Below are 22794 nucleotides of genomic sequence, written 5' to 3'. Positions count from 1 at the left end.
GAGTAAGTTAAGACAAAAGGGCAAACTTCTGTATGACACAGCACTCTAAGGCATGTCCTTATGGTGCCACATTAAGCTACTGAAGTGTCCTGCTCCTGATTTAGAAGCAATTCTTAAGCAAGCTGTGGTGGAGACTCTACCTACAGCTATCGCAGTCAACTGGATTCCTCATGAGTCCTTTCAAATAAGGATTCAGCTTTCTTCTGTTCAAGACAGGTTCACATCTTCTTCTGTATTAAAAGACAGTTACATGGAGCCGAAGGAAGAAATTTATGATAGCAGTGTAGGAAACTTGATACCACACCCTTGACTTCAAAGTCTTTAATGGCTCTTTGTGATACCAACAAATGAAAAGGTGAAATGGAAATACAGTGAATAAAGTGGCAGAAAGGGAGAAAGACAACAGTGGTAGAAATAGGAACACGCCTGTAAACAATGCTGCCTCCAGAGAAAAGGCTACATTCAGAAACTGAATGCAGAAGATGGACTATCAGGCAGAAGTTATATAGCCACAACTGGATGCCAAGAGAGTTGGTACTGGCCGAAGGTCAGCATTGATAAAACTGATACTTTGGTCTCTTCCTCACTGATGAAGATAGGGCTCTTAAACAAGCACCACAAGCCCTTTAAACCTTTGAGCTTACCAAGAACTGTGACTCCAGTTTAATCTGGAACTGAGAAGTTCTGTTCCTCCAAATGGCACTAGGTTTTCTATAAGCAGAATCATCTCTCTGCGGAAATACGCGGGTCTTACAACTACTGCAGCAATTTAGTTATAGGCATACAGCCTCAAGGATAGGGGTGGGGGGGAGAGAAGGAGGTGCAGGGAAGGGAGAGGGAAACCACAACAACAAAACTAACTCAGCTATCCTGTTCCCTACAAAATAAAGGAGGGATATGTAGTACCTCCTATCTGCAGCAGTCATAGCTGGTAGGAGAGCTCTGTTTAGCCATAAGGTAGTTACCCCTTTGAAATTCCTGTAACTAAGCTCTTGCCCAGAAAGGTTAATTTCTCTTAATCGTACTCTTTGCTAGAAGAGCTCTCCCATATTTTTTCCCCTTCATATTCACTGTAACTACACTATTTAAACAAGAAGTGGAAAGAAGAGAGGAACAAATGAAAACTCAAGCTTCTCAGAGGAGGCACACTCTTATGAAATGAAGGATTAGAAGAAAGTGGGTTTTACCAAACCTAAAAAACTGCAAAACTATGTGTTTAAGTTTTGCACAGGACTTGTGATATGTAAATCTAGCAGCACCACTGCTAAAACCAGCTTTCTCACTTAAGGGAAGGACAAGTCCTGCTTCATCCTTCAAGAACAGCTGTGCTTAAGAAAACATAGCGGTCTAAAAGTTATCTTGTTGAGAAAGAATTAATGATCGATTGAATTCTTAATTTGATGGGACTGTCAAGTGTTTCCAGCTAGAAAACCAAAGCCAGATGAACATCAGATCTGTTGATGCTGTTCTAACTACTTGCCAAGAATCACGTGTGGAACATAGAAGCAAGCCAGTACAGACCCAGCCTCCTCCATGTACAGCCACAGGACTATGTAGAACCACTGGCTAGGGCAGCATTATCCCTCACTGAAACTGGTGGAGGGAAGGTTAAACACACCACAATTTCTGGACACATTTTGGATGAAAATTCTTACTTAGTTCTTCATGTTCATTGACAGATTTTCTTACCACCCCCCAAAAAAACTTAAAACTAGAGAGAAGTGTGCTCCAGTGTAAATTAGTAAAACAGTTAAGGCTAAAGGTTGAACTTTCCTGATAAGCACAGTCTAAGAGAAAATTACGGAGGTGAAGCTCCACTTTTCAACAAAATTTGCGGCTACACATAACTCAGTCCTGAATCTATGAATACAGTGTGAATACCCATGGGACAGCTAAGAAAAGAAAGGAAAGAACAGTTCCAGGCCTTCACCTCAGTCAAGATGTGGATCTGTGTGTTTTGGAGACAGCGAGGAGAGACAGTCCTGCCCTAGAGGACTTTGCTGCAAGAACTGGGCTGATGATGATGGAAGACATGGTCCTGAGATGGGATTGCACAGACTTCCAGTATCTCCTACATAACTATCGTTATTAGCGTTACTGGTTCCAGCCATCAGCGGGGGGGGGGGGGGAAGAGTACATTGCTTAAACTTTTTTTTTTTTTAAATAAAGAGTATTTACTGTTCATCACAATGAAGCCTTGGATCAGAGTCAAGGGGGATGCAGTAGACCAATTCAATGCACTACAGGTGACCTATCCCTCAGCTATAACCTTCTTTTTGGTGAATTTTTTTCCAAACTGGAAGGATATAAAAGGCAGAGAGGAAGAACCAGTCTGGAAACTGAGCATCAGTGGCTATTTGAGAAGTTGTGGACCTGTGTCCACCTCTGACACATAGTCCTTCCAATGTATTCAAGTAATTTTGATGGCTTTACAGGCACCAGGCTTATGTTATCCATTTGTAAGCCATTTTTCTTCTGTTTTAGATAATGGCAAGTGTTTTCATGTCTTGTAAGAATATACTTGTTGTAGGCAAGGTGGAGCTGAAATTATGGCACCCAAGAGAATGATCATCTTTAGGAGATACAAGGGAAAAGAGCTTCTCCAAAACAACACAGCAAGGACAGACCAGAGAATGCCAAGTACATCTGGCAGCAAAATGCACAGGCCAAACTTAAAGAGCAAAACACCCAGGAACATATAACTGTGCAGAAGTACTAACAGTAAAATATGAACCTTGAAGAATAGGAGTGAGATGAAAATTTCTGGAGCAGAGAACGACTGTGTGGCAAAGCACACCATGACCTCCCTATTTATCCACACCAAGCATATAGGTTGCAGGATACATGTGTGGTCTACACACACCAAAGAGGTACACACTAATGGATGAAAACAAAGAGGTATGAGTGCACATATAGCTACCATATGAATATGCATGTTAAGTAACACTAAAAGAAAAAAGTGAGACATTGGAAGATTTCTAACAAAGGTCAGTAACATTCATAAAAAAACCCCATCGCTGATAAATGTACAAGTATCACTTTCCAGAAAGATTTCCAATAGTTTTTTCTTTCCAAAAGCTCAAACTTCCAAAACCTTAAACTGATCAGTTAAGTAACTGTCACTCAATAACTACCTTGCAACATTGTGTTTCTGTGCTTACCTAATTTTGTTGGCTAAGAATAACTACTATACACAATCTTATAGTAAAGAGTAAAAAGATTGTCTCCACCTGCTGAAACAGCTAGATCCTGAATTACACATAAATAGGTCAATCTTCTTTTTTGTTTAGTATGAATATGCCAAACAAAAATCAGACCTGTTGTGAAACATTTTCTACTTCTGTACTTTTAACTCATGAAAAACAACAGTATCTACAAAAAAGGAACATAATTTCACTGGAACAGTTACAAATACTGTTTCTCAGAAATGTTTGCCCACGGCTAACTTACATACATCCACAATATTGTAAAATTAGGTAATCTTAAAGCCAGGTCTTTGAAATCACACCACAATAGACATGTAATTTCAAGAGAAAATATTTTCATTTTGATCATACTGGTTGACTAAGTTATTTTCATGTATTTCTGGCAATATTCAATGAAATATTTACATTTCTACTTCCACTAACATTTTAAGTAGAAAACTTAAACAGTTGCAGACATAGAACCTGAACTCAACATGGAGTTTTAAAAGTGCATTAAGTTATATCTGCTACTAGTAAGAGCAACAAAAAAGTGCTCTATGTAAGTCAGATTGACAGTTACATATTAAAATAACTAGAGTTGAAATAGCTGCTCCAAAAATGTATTTTGAAATCTACATTTAGTTAATACTGAATATACTTTGCGTCCTTCTACCTTAAATTGCATAAACTACAGGATTTTTAATAATCTCAATACTGAAAATTAAAGATCCTCAACTCATTTAAAGTTTTATTCATTTAGAATCTTAACTTAATGCTTTAACAGATGTTATTAAAAAAAATCCAGACCAATTTCTCAAGCAAATGAAGTGGTGCAAAACCTGTTCATAAGTAAGAAATCCCTCCAAACTCAGAGTTTCCCACCTACACACTGCAGGCTCTGGAATTTGCTTTTACTACAGAAACAAACAAACATAAAAAAACCCACAACCTGCCCTTAATGCCCTCTCTCCAGTTCAGAATCAATTTCATGCCCTCAGTCACAAAGTTCTCTATAATAAACCCTTACTGTAAATGCAGACCTGCAATTTTGTGCACAGTTGTTCTATTTGAAATAAAATTGATCCAAATCAAGTAACAAAATTTGCTCTCATGAGAGTTCTCCTTCAGCTCCAATGAGAGAAATTTAATATACACAGGGAATAATTTAAAAAAATTAAAACAATACTTTACTTGGAAAAACCCACAGCAAAAATTCAGTTATATAAGAAAAAGAAACTATAAGAAAGATGGATTTTAAGTTTCATAAAGACAAAGAAATTAATACTTGACAAGTATTTAGGCATGAAAAATATCATTACTCCCAATGCATTAACTATATCCGACTGAAAAGTATGATAAATTTTTTAATATTTTTTTTCTTGGTTGCAATATTGAACTTGCTTTCTTTGATTCCAAGCTTCTTCGAGAAATTCTTGGTTTATACAAACCAAATAACAATACGTGATGTCCTCAAAATAGTATCAGGAGCACTTACTCATCGTACTTGATATGATAAATAGCTTCTTCATCAGTGTCCATACAGTCTGAATAAGATGTGGATGGTGTACTGTCCAAATTATTTGCATTTTCTCTAGAATGATCTTGACTTAAGTTTCCATTAGTCCTTCTGTAAGTGTTACCACTCTTTCCTTGAGCTTTACCATTCTTATGTCCCTTTGTTGCTCGGGTAACATTTTCTATATGAGCTTCAAACCAGGCTCCAATGCTGACATCACGGGCATCCACCAATTCATTTATCTAAAAGGAAAATTCAATAATGAATTTATGCTTATTTTATATAATCCCAATTCAGAAAAAAATAAATAAGACAACTTGCTACGCTACTACCTAACTTTAAAGTAAAACAATCAACTCTAGTAACTATTTGAGCTTGAGCAAGTTTAAGTAACATACAGTCATGAATACATTGCACTTTCAGTATTTTATTACTCTTCCCTCATTAAGATCTAGTATGAATATAATCTGTATGTAATTTTTAAAAAGCAAGGCTAGATTTCTGGGGTTTTTTTCTCCTCCAAACCTGAAAATTAGCTTAGTCTTTTTCATTATCCCTTCCTCTTGCTTCCCTGATGGTTCTTTATGGCTAAAATAAGCATACACAACATTAAAAGACTAGCTGACAACCAAGGGGTTTAACGACTTTCCTGAGCCTCCAACTTGGAATCTTTATCTAACCTTCTATCCTTCTGGCCTGCAAGATTTTTTTAACCCTTCAAGACTCAACAAGAGAGAGGGAGGAAACAAGTCTAACAAGGTTGCCACCACAGTCAGCCAAAATTTTATAACTGTAAGAAATGGAACTATCTCCCAGAATTTCTCCCTTCTGTACTCACAATAATACTGGTATTAAGCAACAAAACCACTTCACTATTCTAAATCATGCTTCATTTTCTCAAGTCTTCAGCTAATTAAGTTGATGTTCCTTTAATAATACTGAGAACACTGAAAAATAAAGATTTAAGGAACACTTCATCAATAGTATCGCAAGTATAAAAAAATTATTACAACAGAAATACTGCACAGCCATACCATAGAAAACATCTATAATAAACAATGAGATATATACATACCTATTATATATGTATATATATGGTTTAAGCTACAGCCTTTGTCAAGTGCCAACATAGTGGCAAACAGATACTCACTCTTACTAACCCTAAAGGTTAGTTTCTATAAACTGAACAATCTTACTGTATTTTAACAGGAGCAAGCCAAAAAACTTGCTCAGTAACCTTTAGTATTTAGAGTGAAGCAGTCCTTACGTATCTGAAAGTACAACTGACAGCAGTTTGAGCTAAGAAGTTTATCCCAAGAAAGCAAAACTTCTTATTTTACTCTTTTCATTCACATTCTTAAAGTGACCTCCAAAACTCTAATCCTTTATTTTTCCTCCCATGTAAAATACCAACATGTATTTTATTTTTATCCTTACAACCTACACTATTCAAAGTATAGCTTTTTACCAGGATGAAAATCTCAACCACATAATAAACAAATCAGAGAAGGACAGCCTCATTTTAAATCTGTCAATCTATTTTAAACATACACAGTGGATTCTGGTACTTCTAGAAGGAATCCTCATGAAGGCATCCCTACACAACCTTACGTGTTTGAATTGCTTTTAGCTCAAAGTGCCTCTACTTCCTCCTCTCAAAAACACAGCTGAGACACACATACACACAGTTGAGTGGATTCCCCCATCTGCTGCTACTTCTTGCAACCAGTTATGAAAGTGCCAGAGAAGCCACATTAGTCAAGTCAAAAATCATAATCAGATTCAGAACAAAAAAACTGAAGTAAAATTAAAAAAAAAAAAAAAAATCAGTGCAAACTCCCTTAATCATTGCTCTCCGATGCATCCTTCCATGATTTGCTGTGCATACTTACCCAACAGACTTCCCACCCTTGCAAACAGTAAGGGCAAATAATTATTAGCACAGATTACTGAGGAACATCAGACAATTATTTTATGTTAGTGGTGTCTGATTTAAGAACTGGGTTATTAGTAGCTTTTTGTGAACAGTATTAAACAAATACTGATTTTAATTACAGATTCAGTTTGTGTCGTTTTTATTCCAAGCTAGTTAGAGTTCTCTGCTAAAATGTTTTTACAACAGCCAGAGATTTTTGGATGAAAAGTTATGAAGACTGTGTGAGAATCAGGAGGGGAAACATGCACACACTTCTGAATGAGCTCTGGTTTTTCTAACATCACTCCTGCATGCCCAACCAGTGTTACTGTAACTCTTCTCTTGTAACCTGTCTTGTATTCCTCCTTCTTGCATTGGAGATCAGCCATGGGTACCTTGCTTAGCCAAGGCGGTGTCCTTCACACATGCTGAGTCCATCTTGGGATGGACCCCCAGTTCTTAAAGCAGGCACCACTAACAATTTTCAGTCTTCGTAACAAGGAACAGGAGTTGAACATAATTCCACCCACTACTAGTCCTTCAAAGCTCATGTAAATATCAGCTGTCAGGTACAACTGGAAAATAAAACAAGCTAAAGCATTTTGATTTACATAATATACAATGACCACACAGATGAACTCTGTTTAAATCACTATTTTAACCATCTACCAATGATTTAATTATTAATTATTATTTCCAGTATCAACTCCATCACTTCTTTTTTTTTTTTTAAATTACAGGTTCCATATTGGCTACCTTTCCTTTTGGTAGTTGAAATCAGAATGAGAAAGGAGGGCACACAGGCTGAGACTATTATAACGTGGAGTAAGAAAGAGGTATCTTGTTGAGTCTAGCTCTGGATGCAGATCCAGTGACGCACAGTAATTTCCTCAGACCAAAAATTGTAACTATTCCTTCCTATAACTAGACAATTCCTTATTGTTTGACAAATATGCAAAATGCAAAATAATTAAATACTTCCATCTATTTAGACATCTAACATAGCTTAGTTTATGGCCTTTTTTATTGACTTTCATTAAACAAGTTTACTACCTTTGAATTACATTATTGGCTCAAAATATATTCTTAAAAGTTTCCTGATTCTGTAAGTAGAAATCCTCTATATGTTCCTACTGTCATCTACAAATAGCAAAGAATGCAATGACTGTACCCTTATTTTTCTCTATATTTATTAAAAACATATGGCTGGCTGAAAAAGTAATCAATTCACAGGTAATGAAGGAGAAATTGTTAGGTCCCTAGCGTTACAGATCGCAAAAGCTCCAGCTGACTCAAGAGAATAAGTTTCCTTGCGTATGTTTGCCAGTATCACCATTCCCTGTTCTATTTTCTGTTTTAATCCTGACCAAAACAGCTAAGAGACTACCTGACATAATTTTTAGCATTCTTGAAAATATACTTTTTAATACTCCTCTCCTTTGATCAACTGATCTTCTGCATCCCCATCTCCCCAGTATTCTCCCCATCCTCTCTCCTATTACCTTTTACACTCATTGATTAATTGTAAAGCATCAGAAATGAAGAACTGCATTTTTCCCAGTAATAAATGGAGGTAAGAGAAAAAAAAGGAAGCACACAAGCTTATGCCTCCATATTCAAGCTCCTGATTTTTTCACTCCCTGATTCCTCAAAGAATGAATAAAACTCACTGCACAGAATGCTACAGGAACAGAGAGTAAGTAACTTACCATTTGTCCTTAATACCTGAAACATTAAGTAACAGTCTACATGAAACTAAGACAGCTTCCCATCAGGATGACAGGTCTAAATAACAGCGTTCCTGTAACTGAAATTAACTTGTATACATATAGCAGCCTCAACCTCCTTCTTCCTCTCTGTAATTTTAGACATTTTCTATCAAAAGAATTACTGTTATGGATATTTCTTATCTAAGAGAAACATCCGAACAGGAGGTAAAATGCTACCATTCCCTATATGTACACATCCTACTAAATATCCAATGAGCTAGCAATCTGGAAACCACCCATTTTCTATTTAAATTAAACTTCTGGTACTCTGATGTAATCCCACATGACAATATCGAAAAATTCAATGAGGTACAAAACTGAGTATGATATATGTGATTCCTAGAAAACCTATAATAAAACAGCAATCATTACATCACATACAATTTAAAGAAATTGTGTATTTTCATAGTTTATCTAGCTCTAATGCAGTACTGAAACATTAGTTTTAAAATAAATATTTGGCAAGCTTGAAAAAATTAAGTAGGGGAAAAGCTACACTTTTCCACAGACGATTTTATCAGCTTCTTCTGTTCACAGTACTTCTGTGAACAGGTACTCTAAACTTTTTGGAGAACACAATGTGTCAGACTTTACAAACTCTCCTAAAACCTGCAACACCAGTGAGCCTGGTACAGAGACACTTTCATAACTCTGCAAGAGTCAGCTTAAATGAAGTCAATTTGACTTATGACAAACTGGGGAATTATGTCAAATCAGGAAAGAAAGCAACTATGATACACACTTTTATACAATAAAGTAATAAACTTTTTTAACAATAAAGTTAAACCCACAAGTGTAAGGCAAGTTTCCAGCTTTTAAAGTTTGTATATACCTTGTACAATCCAATGCCAGGATCAATGAGAAATGAGCGAGATGATGTAGATGGCTGACTGGGTGATCCACTATTTGTTTTTTTCACTTTGTTCTTGCAGTTGGAAACAGCACAGGGATTGCCTTCTCCATCCTGATCTGTCACAGACGCAGTGGTAGGAGCTTCAGATTCAGAACGTATCAAAAGCTGAACTATGTCATTTAGTCCAACATTGTAGTCAAATAAAGTGTGTCCATCTTCTAGCTGTCAAAAGAAAGGTATACTTGTAAAATTCTACCTTGAGGTACATAAGTAGTTTCCAAATCTTGCTTTTACAGACAATAATTGTATAGACCAGAAAAGGCAAGCCATCTATTTCAGGTAAATAAAAATCTATTACTTTATATGCAAAAACAAACTCTTATCAAGTTACCTGCAGACATGATTTCATCCAATGAAAATCACTGAAAGGCTTAAAATTAGAAGCAGACATCTTTACAGACTTTGGACCTTTTAATTATGGATCAACATCCATACAATGCAACAAATGCAGTGATTTTCTAATAAAAAAACAGGTGGGATCTATGTTGCCACTTACATGACGTACACAGCAACTATACATACATGTGAGAATTTTAAATTAACCATCATTGTGTGTTGTACATTACAGCTACATAATTTCACAACTCGCTCTTCCTCAATCTTTTCTAGAAAGCAAGGCACTACCTGATATGTCCCTAATATTTTACAAACTATTTCATAAATAAAACATCTAGATATAAAAAAACCTCTTACACATACAACTCCATTTACTTTTCAAAACTGTAAGACCTAAAAGTACACTGCAAGAGCAACTACACTTAGAGGGAAGGAACACCAAAAATACGTACTGGGCCTTCAAGTTTATAAAGGGAAATCTCCTAAATTGAGAGCATTCAAAAACATTTTTATTCCAGATTTAGCCAGGTTCCCCATTCCCCAGCCCCCCACCCCAAGATCAAAACAAGATTATTCACTGAAAGTAAAGTCTTTTAACTGGTCAGTTTAAAAGCTATTATAAAACTGAAGAAACATGCACTATATAGCACTCCCTCAAATAACTTTGTACATCAGGCCCCACCATATACCAGATGCAATCAGAGCCTGAAGAACACCAGAATGTAAACAGAAGTAGACTTTTTAAATCATATACAGCACACAGTTACTAAACTTTATTTTGGGCCCCACTCTGCACAGCTTTAAGATACCTGTTACTATCTTTATTTTACCTGATGATCTCACCTACCTACAATTAAGCTAAGAAACTCACACCAAAAAAACACCAAGTTGTATGCTAGGAGAGAAGAAAAACAGGGATTAGTGACCACTGCTGCTTTGCTCAGGTAAACACTCTTAGTGACCCACAGCATCTTTAAGGCAGAGATTTAATTTACCTAAAAGTATAATGCATTACTTTGGGACATCAAAACTAGAATTTGATTAGTTACATTTTACTTCATGTTGCAGTGGGAGAAAAACGTGCATGACTAAAAAACTCCCACCTGTTTCCAAGCTACTTTTGCAACAAAAAATTACCTGATCTTTTTCCAAAATAGGTGCTGTTTTCAACATCACTGTTTCAGGAATCTTTTCAAACAGATTTGTTTTCATGAGCCCATGGGCAGTATCAATACACAAGAAAAAGTAGGGAGCAGGAAGTGTCACCTTGAATCATGTATATATGTGTATATATTTTAGAATAAAATAGAAATAGTGTAAGAGTTATTAGTAGCTAAGAAGGGATCATAGTTAGAAATAGAAACTAGCATACGAGACTGTGAGAACTGTAGAATCTTCAAGGCAATAGATGATGCCTAAGTTAGATAAGAGGGTACAAGCACTGCATATTTTACTAACAAGCATAAGTTTGTCCTAAAAGAATGCAAAGCTGTAACCCTTCAAAGACCAATAACGGGAACATCCTCTTACCGGGAGAGCCGTAAAGATAAAAGGACACCACAACAACCATGAAAGCAACAGGAATCACAGTAACTAGGGGAAAGGTAAAGGCGGCAGGGGGAGATCGCGACCACCGACCCAACTGGGGGATGAAAGGACTGCCCCACCCACTCCTTCTGAGCATGTGCAGTGAATTAAAATCATACTGTGACTTGAAATCGAAGCAGAGAAAATATGGACCAATGGAAGAGGATGATTAGTCAGTCTAATGATTATGTATTAGATAGACATGGTGTGAAAACTTTTATGTATAAATACTGAAAAAGAATTGCAATAGGTGCGCTCGATTTGTGGAAATATTCCACCTTGCACCCTGCACAGAATAAAGCAATGTCTCCGCTCTAAACACACTTTGCGTGTTTCGGGAATTATTTTGCAGCAGGGCAACAGAAGGAACAAAAAAAAAAAAAAAAAGTGGGAAGGAATTCTCCAGCTTCTCACTAATAAAGTTTTCTGTAACATTCAAATGATCTCAGGATAGACAAAAGTGGAACGCGCATTTCTTCCTCCATCCCCTCTGCTTTTTCAAAACAACTCTAAAGGGCAGAGGACAGTTACAGACATAAGGTGACACTCAAGAAGTAAATCAGTTCTTCTTTCGCGAATTTAAGATCCATGTAAAAAAAAAAAATTACTCCCCTTCCTGCTGATAACTGCCCACAGCTGGGATATGTAAACAGGAGCACTCATAGTTTGTTTCAATGTAATTGAAGCTGACCCAGCTGTCTGGTCCCCAGCTATGGGAACAACCCTTGTTCAGTTGACTGTTTTCAAACCAGTTCAAAACACAGCAGATAAAACTTTGCTGAAGATTTTGATGCTGTAACTATTCAATTTTAAGACTTGTGTTCATTTAAATCTCCAGCAACCGTTATTCTACAGGTGACTACCAACACTGCCTCATATGCCTGTAGGTTAGGGCTTCATACTGAGTAGCAAGCTACTGAAGCAAGTTTAACCAACCTTTCCCGTTCCACCATGTCGTACGTTCATATGCTTCTGACAACTCTTTTAACGAAGCGGACAGAAGTGTTCTTGCGGCCCTACGACAATCCAGATTTGAGGACTTTTCACACCACAAGAAGTTTGTATTTTCACTGTTAAGATTACAGAAGTTTAAAAACAGCTATTCTTAGATTCAAAGTACAAACAAACCCAAAACAAAGACAAATAATCACCTTGCAGTAACACGTTGCAGGGGCGGGAAGCCACATTTCTGGAGCTGCTACTCCTTCTGAGCACTACTCCAGGCACACTTTGAAGATTCAATCCCCCACCAAGTGATTTTTTTGTTGCAAAATGTTTAAAAAAATTCAGCAGTGCATCTGCAAAATAGATCACTTCTGAAATAATGAATAAATTGGATGTTATTGGAGACAACGTAACTTCTGCTCCATTTTACTGTTCCAGTTGGACTGCACAAGATGTGGCAGAGGTTCCAGTGTGCAATTTCTAGAATACTATGATATGAGAAAATCTTCTGAAAGCTAATGCAGTGGAGAGAAAAGGATAACCTTGCTCCTGGTAGGCTGAAGGTATGTAGGCAATGCACAGGTGAGAGCAAAGAAATATTGTCATTGTTCCCTTTCTCTCAGGACACGCCACGTGCAGGCTGACAGAAAAATATTTTGAGGCACTGCAGTTTAAAGTTTAAAGCCAATTCAGTGAAGATCTAAATCTGAACAGCCTGAATGATCTACCATAACTAGGTAACCAGTGTTAACACTCAACTAAAAATTGTCCCGTGTCTAGTCTTTGTGATCTATTAATCAGTTATGACTGCAGAGTAAGTTGTATCTTCGATCCACAACTGAATCCTCCCTATTAGCATGAGAAAGAGGCAAAAAAAAAAAAAAAAAAAACCAACTTCAAAAAAGTAATCTGTCCAGGAATAGTATATTTAACATGTTCAGAAAGCAAGACATACCCAGGCTAGGCCTTGAGTAAGAAGCCATCTTCTCTAATGATGCACACACCCACCACCATGCACAGACTACCTATTCCTGCATAGGAATCAAATAAGTCAGCTTCAATGAACATGAACTAAATGGTCAGCGGAATAAAATGGTGACTGCAAAGCTGTCTACTTTACAGTATTAATTTATAATAAATTAGCATTCTGTTCTCTGCCCAAGTGGTTGTGGGTTTTTTTGTTTTGTTTTTTTCATCAGTATTCTTTGCAGGAATATTTTGACTATAGACTATTCTATGACTAGTGATGTCACGCTTAAGTCTGAAAGCACAGTAACACAGGTAAGATTTCTCTAAGCACACTTCAAATGAGGCAGGATGTAGTGTTTGGCAATGTGATAGGGAAAGAGCACCTGTTTATAGTGTGAGAAAAAAATACGTTCCCAGAATATTAGCAACTGCATAAATTTAGACCAAGTCAATGACTCTGCAACACTGCCTGCTTCTGGGAACAAAGTAGAGAAACACAAAAACTAAACTACTAAAATCAAGTTCACATGCTATTTGACTTACAAGAACTAATGTGTGTCTCTACAAGCATACCCAGCATCAATGCATCACTGACAACTGAAATCCTTGGAGTAACAAAGTTGGAAAACAATCTGTGTTTAAAGGACTCCATTCCACAACGGAAGGAGAGAAGAACGATAAGATGTTGTTTCTTGAATTACTGACGCTATACTAATGTTAATATAACAATGGGATCTTGGCCAGTAAGGCTATAACCTCACACACTACTACAGTAACAGAACAGTAATGCAGCACATCACTTTACACTGTACCTGTCCCTCCAGATAGAGTAGTATCTCCTACTCTGTTCCAGGTTGGCCAGGGACTGTAAGATGACTTTTCAAATGATATTATTAAAGCAGTATCAGATGCAGAAGATTCAGGACCTATCACTATGTCTGGATATCAACAAGCAGCAGGAGAAAAAGTATGATATCTTCCTTTCTACAGACAACCAGCAGTTTAAATCCACCCTGGAATACAGTATTTCTTACCCAAAAGAACCACACACACAAAAAAACCTGCAAAACAAAACAAAAAAATCCAAACACCCCCCCCCCCCCCCAAAAAAAAACCTAAAAACAAAAAAAAACCTCCACACAAAAAAAACAACCCTGCCACAAAGACCCCCTCACACACACCCTTCTTATGTCCCAGCAAACACTGCCTTCCTATGTCATCAAAATTCATGAAAGCATTACTGAATTGAGTCCCAAATAACCTCACAGACAAGTTAAATATTCAACCCAGAAAGGTAGAAAATTTCATCAAAAACAGTCTGGCAATTTGTGGGAATAGGTGCTGGACCAGCCTCCCAGTTAGCTTTATGGTATGCTCGCTTCTAACTATAGTTACTTATATAAATATATAAACAATTTCATCCCATTCTGCTGCATAAAGACACCTGAGAATATGTTTGCCTGGACAGTGTATTAAAAGAAAAGAAACATTACATGTTTACTTAATCATACACTAAGCATTTAAGGACACTTGTCATTCACAACTTTATACATGCAAACCAGAAACAAAAGTAATCAGGCATGTACCAGATAATCAAGCTGTATCTCATTCAAGTCAGTTATGATTTCTTAATGGGCGATTAAAACATGTACTAAAGCAAAAATAACTGAACAGGCAATTTCATTTATGAAATTTTGCTAGCTCTTCTGATCCTACTGTAATTACAAAAAGATGCATTTGTTTCCTTAGCAGTAGATTTCACTTTCAGTTTTTCTTTCTCTTAATGACTGGCATGCTTCAAAAGCCTTTAAGGCTTCATTAACATATTCTGAATGAAGTGACACTAAAGAGCAGCTAGATTTACTGTATCTAACACTCTTTCACTATACTAAATATCCATAAGCAGGGAAACAGATTACATCTTTCAAATGTATTTTCATAGGTCACATGTTACAGACACTATCAATTTCAAAATACTTCTAGAGAAGCTTGTTATAAATACTTAAAGGTAAGACAACACTGTGCTTACACTACTACAGAAGAGTAGCTGTAGCAATGCAATACTGGAATTGATACCTACCTACTGCCACTGTTAGAAGAACTGTCTTGTAACATCAAGCCACAAATGACTTTAAAAGCATGTAGAAGCTGCACTTACACAAACATGTCTGATCATGCACAGTGCAGTATGATACTATATTACTTGGGGAAAAAAAAATGCCTGACAAGTAATTCACCAATTACTATCACGTTAACTTGTCTACAAGTCCCAGCAGAAGCATAGCTCATGATGCGTTATATGGCGTGTACAGAGACCTCCCAAGAAAGCACGTAATCATTCTTGTAAGAACACATTATCTACCGCTTTTATTTTAAAGTGTGATCCAAGAGGGTAAGTTCCTGGGTCACCTTAATCCAGCCATTCCACTTGACAATCAAGATCTTTAATCACTTATGGAAGTGTGCCTTTGAGCATCTTCTGAGGTTTTCTTTTCCAAGAACTAGAGCAGTGCCTACACCTAGCAATAAAGATGAAAGAAACTATAATGAATGCAGAAGAGCTCTTTAGTTAATGTATTATCATGAAAAGTTAAGTGAAATCAATCTTTTATTCTGCAGAGGTATTACATGCACCCTACACATTTCTTTAACAGGAAATGCATAAGGGTAAAGAGCTTCAAGCTCAAGTTCAACACAAAAACCTGGTTAAGAGCTGTTTACAGGAGTTACCCAGTAAGTTAGTGTGAAGAAATCAAGAACCTGTAACTTCCAGCTGGGTACTCACTGAAAGCAAGCAAAGCGGACTTCTACAATTTCTAGTATTCTCCATCTCAAGGCTGATGTACAAACCTAACTTTTTCAAACAGCCTTCTTGCAGGCAGAATTGTGAATTCCACTTAATATTTTTACAGAAGCATTCAAACGCATCTCCAACCAGCATCTAGTAATGAAAAGCCTAACTGAAAATTCGAAATCAGCTTTTAAGTATCTAACAGTGAGTTTTGGGCCAATGGGACCAACTCAGGTCAAGAAAATTTCAATAATCTTTAGTACATGACGTAAGACACTTAGCTCATGGACTTCTGCCATTCACAAAGTGTGCTCAGTTTGCTTCCACTGTCAAAGCTGAAAGAGAACCTGAACAGTATTTTTTTATCCCACATGGAAAACTGTAGCCTACACCTGGATCATCTGGTATCTGAAAAGAATGCTTCAGGATTCTGGCATCTCAAAATTCATGTATTAACCACATTCAGAGTAGTAGACACATGGTCAGGTTTTTACAATAACTGTGTATTGGAACCATTTCCCAAGGAAGTACAGTCGTCTCAATTGCAACAGAGACAAAAGCTAAATAAAAGGGAATTTAGGAGCCAACCACATAAAGAAAGTTACTGTCTTTATATATATTGGAATGTTTAATATATGCCATCTTAAAGTGTTTGCAACTCCAGGAGATCCGCTTCCTCCTCACGAAACTCTAGTTTCAACAGTACTTCCTGCAGTTCCCATACAGGCTGCTTTGTCAAAAAATATTTTGTCTGGAGATCATTCTACTAAAACATCGCATATTCTTCCTGCACATGGGACAGTTCTGCTGCTATCAGTGGCATTTTTTGAGTGATGTGTCAGTAACTGTTGAGGGTCCCAAAAGATATTCCTGGTCCTGTACATGAAATTCCACTCAGATAATCCATTATAGTAAAAGAATAAAAAGGCAAGTAACCACTCCCAAACATCTTTAAGCAAAGACTGCACATCCATGAGGTTTAGTGGCTCCTTCTCAAATGTCTACAGAAGACGGTTTCTGAAGGGTGGGCTTGACTATACTATCTCCACATTTTAAATGAGGTTTTTGCATATACACTGTGCAGTCATAAAGACACCCTCTTCATACTGTTTTCACCTTGGCACTCCTGAATGTTTTCTCCTAATTCTCCCTCCGTTATTGCTGCTGGCATTTTTGACAAAGATCCTAACAGAAAGTAAACAGCAACACCTATTAGTGTCACACAAAAACTTAACTGTAATAAAGGTTTACTTTCCTAAATGGGAAATAGCTTTAATCTTGCTTGGAGAGAAATACCAAAAAAAACCCTAGGTTACCCTTATCAGTGCCTTCACTCTGTAGCAAAGCCTCAATGAAAGCAAAGACCAAATAGAAACAGATTGAGACTTTACAAACATGTTTCTTGCTTGCCACTAGAAGCACTTGAATTTACACAGCTTCATTAAAAGCCCTAGCACTGACAATCTGTTCTCCAAGATCCACATTAATTTTTTATTTCTTAATAGTTTGGACTTCATAGCTTGCTGTTAAAAATAAACAGATGCAAATGGCAGATCATTCCCTCATTTCAAGAAGAAGAATTTATTCATCAATAAAAAAAAAAAGATAAAAATCATTGAATCATTGCTATGTCTTATTCACTCTCTCTTAGTACTCTAAAGAGTGATGAAATCATAATGGAACACAGGAAACATAGGTGAAACATCTGGACAAGGAAGTTCTCTGACAGACTCTAGATCCATATCCCTCCAGAACAGAATACAGGCAGATCACAACATTTTAAAAACCAGTAACCAAACAAGTTATTAGTGTCTGGAGAATATGGTCCAAATTAGACTCAGTCTATTTTTTGCCACAAGAATCACATTTCAAAGCAGTCTACAAGAATGTTTGAAGACATGACCATTATGCCACCAAAAATCCCATCAACAAGGTAACATGAAGTAGTCTGTGTATCAGAGAGTGTGCTCCCTTTTGACTGCTTATGTGTGTTATACAACAGCTAATGATCTGCCCTGGACTCAAGGAAAAAGGTAGTCATAACACTGGATCTTACTCTCAGTAAGTCATAATCTAGAGAGGCACCATGGTTTTATAGAGACTCCCACAGTACTCAGCAGAAAGCATACAGCAAGAGGAAATCCCAGAGAAGGAAGAATGTGGAAGCTTCCGGTATCCAAGAAAGGCTTTTCTACAATTATAGTGACAACCAATGAGTTTGATCACAGCACAGGGTGAACATGCTGTGCTTCTTCAACTCTCCACACAAAGACAAAGTCTGGCATGCTACACAAAGCCACACAACCTAGGAAGAAATTACAGAATCTTGTTGCTGACACTGTCTGTAATTACACATCAATCTCAGTACAAACACCGTGATAACTGTATATTAGTCATCTTCATACTCAATCAACAAGACTAGCTTTCTCTAAGAAGAAATTCACACTTTTCCTGAAGTTTCGTTACTAAAATTAAGTACAGAAGTCTGTATTTTAAGGCCATATTCCCCAACAAAACAGTGGTTTTTACACCATTACTACAAAATTATTTGCAGAGTATACAGGTGGTACCAACACATTTTACCTTTTGATCTGGACTAACTATAATCCAAAAAAGATTCCAGTGTACAAGATTAGTGCCAACACGAAAACAGCTGAAAGTCAAGAGCTGTAAGAAAAGACTTCTTGACTTAATCAGAAGATCAAGGTGAAGGCAGCCATTCTCAGTCTCAACCAATGACTTCTACAGGGTTCAAGTCTGCACCTCTTCCAAGTTAAACTTTTTAATAAGAAGTTCAGGTTTTGCAGATTATTTCTTCCTTTATCACTGGGTGAGATACAGAAAAAAATTGTTAATTTAGATACGACATTTTCTTCTTGGATGAAAGTCTAAATCCCATTAAAGGAACATTTGCTCATTAACTTCTAGCTGGAAGATGAAGTTAGAGCAGCAAGGTTTCTCTTCTTTTGAAGTTCTCGGGAGTCTTCTAAGTAGGCAAATAAAAGTTCATGGCGTCTTCTGGCTGGCATTTAGGATTACCTGATACTTTTGTAAAAAAGAAAAAAAAAACCAAAACCAAAAAAAGAAGTATGTCAAAATATAAAGCTGCATTGAAATCCTTAGAAGCATGGAAAGACTCATCCATCTCTGTGCTGATTAGATGAGAGTGGTCAAGTACCTCCTGTATGATGATATGGACTTCTATAGCACAGGCAACTGAAGTTCAGCAACAGTGGTGCCAGGGAGAGCAAATGACTATCTGCAGTTTGTAAGGATACCTGTAATGAAGAACTGGTTATTATCTGAACTTTCTATAATCAACAACAAAAGTCTAAAAAAAATAAATAAATACAATAGCCAAATATATCAGGGCAGTTATTTTAACATAATTTAACAGTTAAATGATTAGGAATAGAGATCCAATTAACAGCTTTTAAAGAAGAGAATCATCTCATAACTTCCCTCAATATAAACGATATCAACATTCGATCACATTTCGTCACTGGAAATCCTCATCATTTAGTTGTCAGTGTAGGCCACACATCAGGTGTGTTCTGCATCTAAGGGTTTGTGGTTTTTTTTTTTATATATAAAAAGAAACATTTAGTTTCCAAGAGCTTCCAGATTAATTACAAAAGTAGAAGTACTAAACTATCCTAACTAGATTACATGAATAAAAATACATGCCACAAAACACAGTCTTCAAGCTGGCTGCAATTTCTTACAGGTTATATTATGTTTTTCCAGCTTCCAAATACTGAAGTCATACATACAAAATAGTATCATGTATTCTGTTTTCACATATGTTTCAGCTTTTGCTTCAGTTTGTTTAGGTGCTTTGAATAACAAAGATAATGGTACCGAGGAATGGTAGGTTGCATTAATAGCTTTACAGTAAAAACTTAACAAGAAGTAAACAGTAAACAACTTCTGCAATCATATAAAAAAAATAAGGGCTACCAAACCTACTGCCAGCTAAGTTCAAAGCATGCTTCATAAATGTTTTGGGAATTTTGGAATGCAGTCTGATCATATCTGCCCTGAAGACTCCAGATGACACTCTCTCATCAAGCTACAGAGCTACTTGCTACCAGCTTCATTGAAGAATGAAAATCACTTCCTTTCTAAGACTTCTTCAAACTATTTCTCCAAAATATAAAACTTAACTGCTCCAGTTGAAGATTTCTCACACCCAGATTCTGCCTGAAGCAGATGGGGTTTGGACAGCTTCAGCTGAAAATGTTTACAATTTTCCAAGCAAAATAAAGCTGGGAATAGACTGTGTTAAGAAACTCGATTGTTTTATGAATAGGTTTAGCACTCCCATTCTTTGGGGGAAGACTCCACAAATAATGCTTTCCTATCCTTCTGGAAATTCACTCAAGCTGTAAGTATTTAAGAAGCCCTTAAACATACAGTTTGCAAACCTGAAGCTTAGAAGCTTAAACTTACACTAGATTCTATCCACTGCTCACATGCCAGCCCAGGTCAGCAGAAGTTAAAGAGGTCTTGTACAAGAAAGGCTGTAGGTAAACCACAGTATGTCCTATTGCCAGATTTTTAACTGTGTTTCACTGAGGATGCTTTGTCACAAGGATGCTCTCATGCAAAACTAAAGCTCCTCCACTCCTACCCCTCTATCATTTCAGTTAAACTTACAGAAACAAAACCCTAAACACTTGGGCATTACAGCATGGGCCTGACAAACTATACTTAAGAGTCAGCTTGCACAGCTAAGTAACACGATGCATACTATCATACATTTTTGTGCATAAAAGTAGAGCTGAATTTCTTCTAATGAAGTAAGCCTGATTTGCAACAACTTTCACATCAAGTAAATAAATGACATCAATACTCTCCCTTCCACCTGCTGACTTCAGTCTCCCATGAAAGAGGTTTGGAGTGTCTTCCTCACCAAGATTAACAACTTCAAAAGCGATTTCAGTCACTGCCTCTTACATATATCAGGAAGAAATGTTTGGGCTTCGATGTCCTTCTTGCCTGACCCTGGTAAGCACTATAGAAAAGCCACTTGAGATGATGTTTTCTTTAACAATAGCCATTTACAAGTTTTCACTGGATTTAAATTCCAACAGGATGGGAGAGGATGATGGAAGAAGCCAACACAAGATTATATTACTTTTTATATTCCATAAACAATACATATTGCTGAAATACAACAGTGTGCACACGTGTATGTTTAGTTCTATAAAAACTTAAGTTGGTATTAATACTCCTACAGTCTTCCGGACATCCTTAAGTTCTCTGGCAAGGTTTCAAACTTAAATAAACTTCAACGTATTTTTACTGCTCAATTTTTCCAGCATTGTAACTGAAAGCTAGAAATCCCACAGTGACTATAGCTTGGTCCTATAGAAAGTCTGCTCTGGTAGGTCAAGATGCCAAGAATTTGTCTACTATAGTGTCTCCTTCACTTTCATGAATGAAAGTGAGAGCTTCTATTCTCACCAAGAAGTGCTATATAGGTTTTCGAATTAGGACAGACAGAGAGTATGCTGCCAGAAGACATATTGTCTTGTCTTGCTTTTCTGAATTTTAGAGGAACTCCACACAATGCATTGTAATTTACAAGTTTACTCAGAGTTAATATATAACAACACAGATAAAGCATTAGATGGGAGTAGTAGTCTATGGTGGAGCAAGGTTAAGATATGATTTATTCCAGCATAGGGAAATATTTGTTCCCCCCAAGAAACTCCTTCCAGCCAACGATCCAACTTCTTCAACAAAGAAAGCAAGAGACATCACTGCGGGTTTCTATGTTCAGTAGACTTCTCTCGCTAACTGCCGACTAGGTTATTGCACCACAGTAAAGAACTATGCACGTACTACTACTCCCTTTCCTCAGAAAGTTCTACCTTGATCTACAGAATGACTTGACTTCTCTGGCTGATAGAGAGTTATTCAGCTCTGCAGAAATGTGGATCCTCAGAAAGTCCAGGATGTTCTCACAAACCAGACCAAGTTATAGAGTAATACTATCTTGCTCACTCTTCAGTGCCACAAGTGAATGGTAGGTTCTCCTGGCAGTAAGAGTTAAAAAACAGAAAGCAGTCTGTTCAACCAAGTAGTGCTTTTCCTAGTTTTACAAGAAAAAAATAGTAATACAAAGTACTACATTAATCACAACACTAGGTTTTCATCAGTACTTCTACGGTATTTTATCCCTTAAGAACAGGAGCGTGAAGTACTGCCCACTTAAGGTCCTGCATTTGTATTTGAAGATCAGACAACAGCAAATTACAGTGTACCACATAAACGACATTAAGTGGACATGGACACTCCTAAAGAACTGCAAAATAACAGCTCTAGCTCAAAAATGTTAGTTGAAGCTGTTCTCTACTGCAAGCTAAGAACATGAAGTTGTTGAAATTCAGCCCATAAATGGTGACTCACTTAGGTTTCTGTATCCTTATAACCTTGTAGACCTCCCATTTTTAGAAGAAAGGAGGTTATTTAGCCAATCCTCTGGTACCCACCAGTTCCAAGGTCCAAGTATTTCTAGAAGTTCCAGAGAGACTACAGCAAGCAGTACTCAATAGCAAAATCACAGTTCTACTAGCAGACTGCACAGATTTAACCCTGCTGAGTGCTAAACTGATAAAATAGGAAAAGAGTTTGGACTAGATAATGGTTTTTCCAACACATGCAGGAATCTTCAGTTTTTCCATGTTTTCAGCTCAGTATACTGCTTTCTATTCACCTCACATTTAATTGAAATGCCCTCTTTTATTCTTTTTTATTTTATCACAGCCCTGAGAGAGTTGAAGTTGTTTACAATTTCCTTTGCTCATGTCTCAACATCCAGTTTTACTTGTGCAAGAGCAATGCTTCTGACCTTTTTTCT

The 22794-nt window shown here is 36.9% G+C and overlaps 2 protein-coding genes across 5 annotated transcripts in view; one reads left to right on the top strand and one right to left on the bottom strand.

Moving 5' to 3' along the window:
* The window catches only part of BRD10 (bromodomain containing 10), a 189949-nt gene that overhangs the window by 43859 nt on the left and 123296 nt on the right, over positions 1-22794 (top strand). The window lies entirely within an intron of this gene.
* Positions 1-22794, bottom strand: part of UHRF2 (ubiquitin like with PHD and ring finger domains 2) — a 95611-nt gene that overhangs the window by 70173 nt on the left and 2644 nt on the right. For all 4 annotated transcript variants that reach the window (XM_075488364.1, XM_075488365.1, XM_075488366.1 and 1 more), the window contains exons 2-3: positions 9218-9460; positions 4681-4943 (exon numbers count right to left, since the gene is read on the bottom strand). In XM_075488364.1, the coding sequence (XP_075344479.1) occupies positions 4681-4943; positions 9218-9460 (506 nt within the window). The remainder of the gene's footprint in view (positions 1-4680; positions 4944-9217; positions 9461-22794) is intronic.

The sequence above is a fragment of the Mycteria americana genome, chromosome Z (genome assembly GCF_035582795.1).
Source record: "Mycteria americana isolate JAX WOST 10 ecotype Jacksonville Zoo and Gardens chromosome Z, USCA_MyAme_1.0, whole genome shotgun sequence".
NCBI classification, from domain to species: domain Eukaryota; kingdom Metazoa; phylum Chordata; class Aves; order Ciconiiformes; family Ciconiidae; genus Mycteria; species Mycteria americana.
Note: the sequence above shows the minus strand (reverse complement) of the source record. Positions and strands in the feature narration are given on the sequence as shown.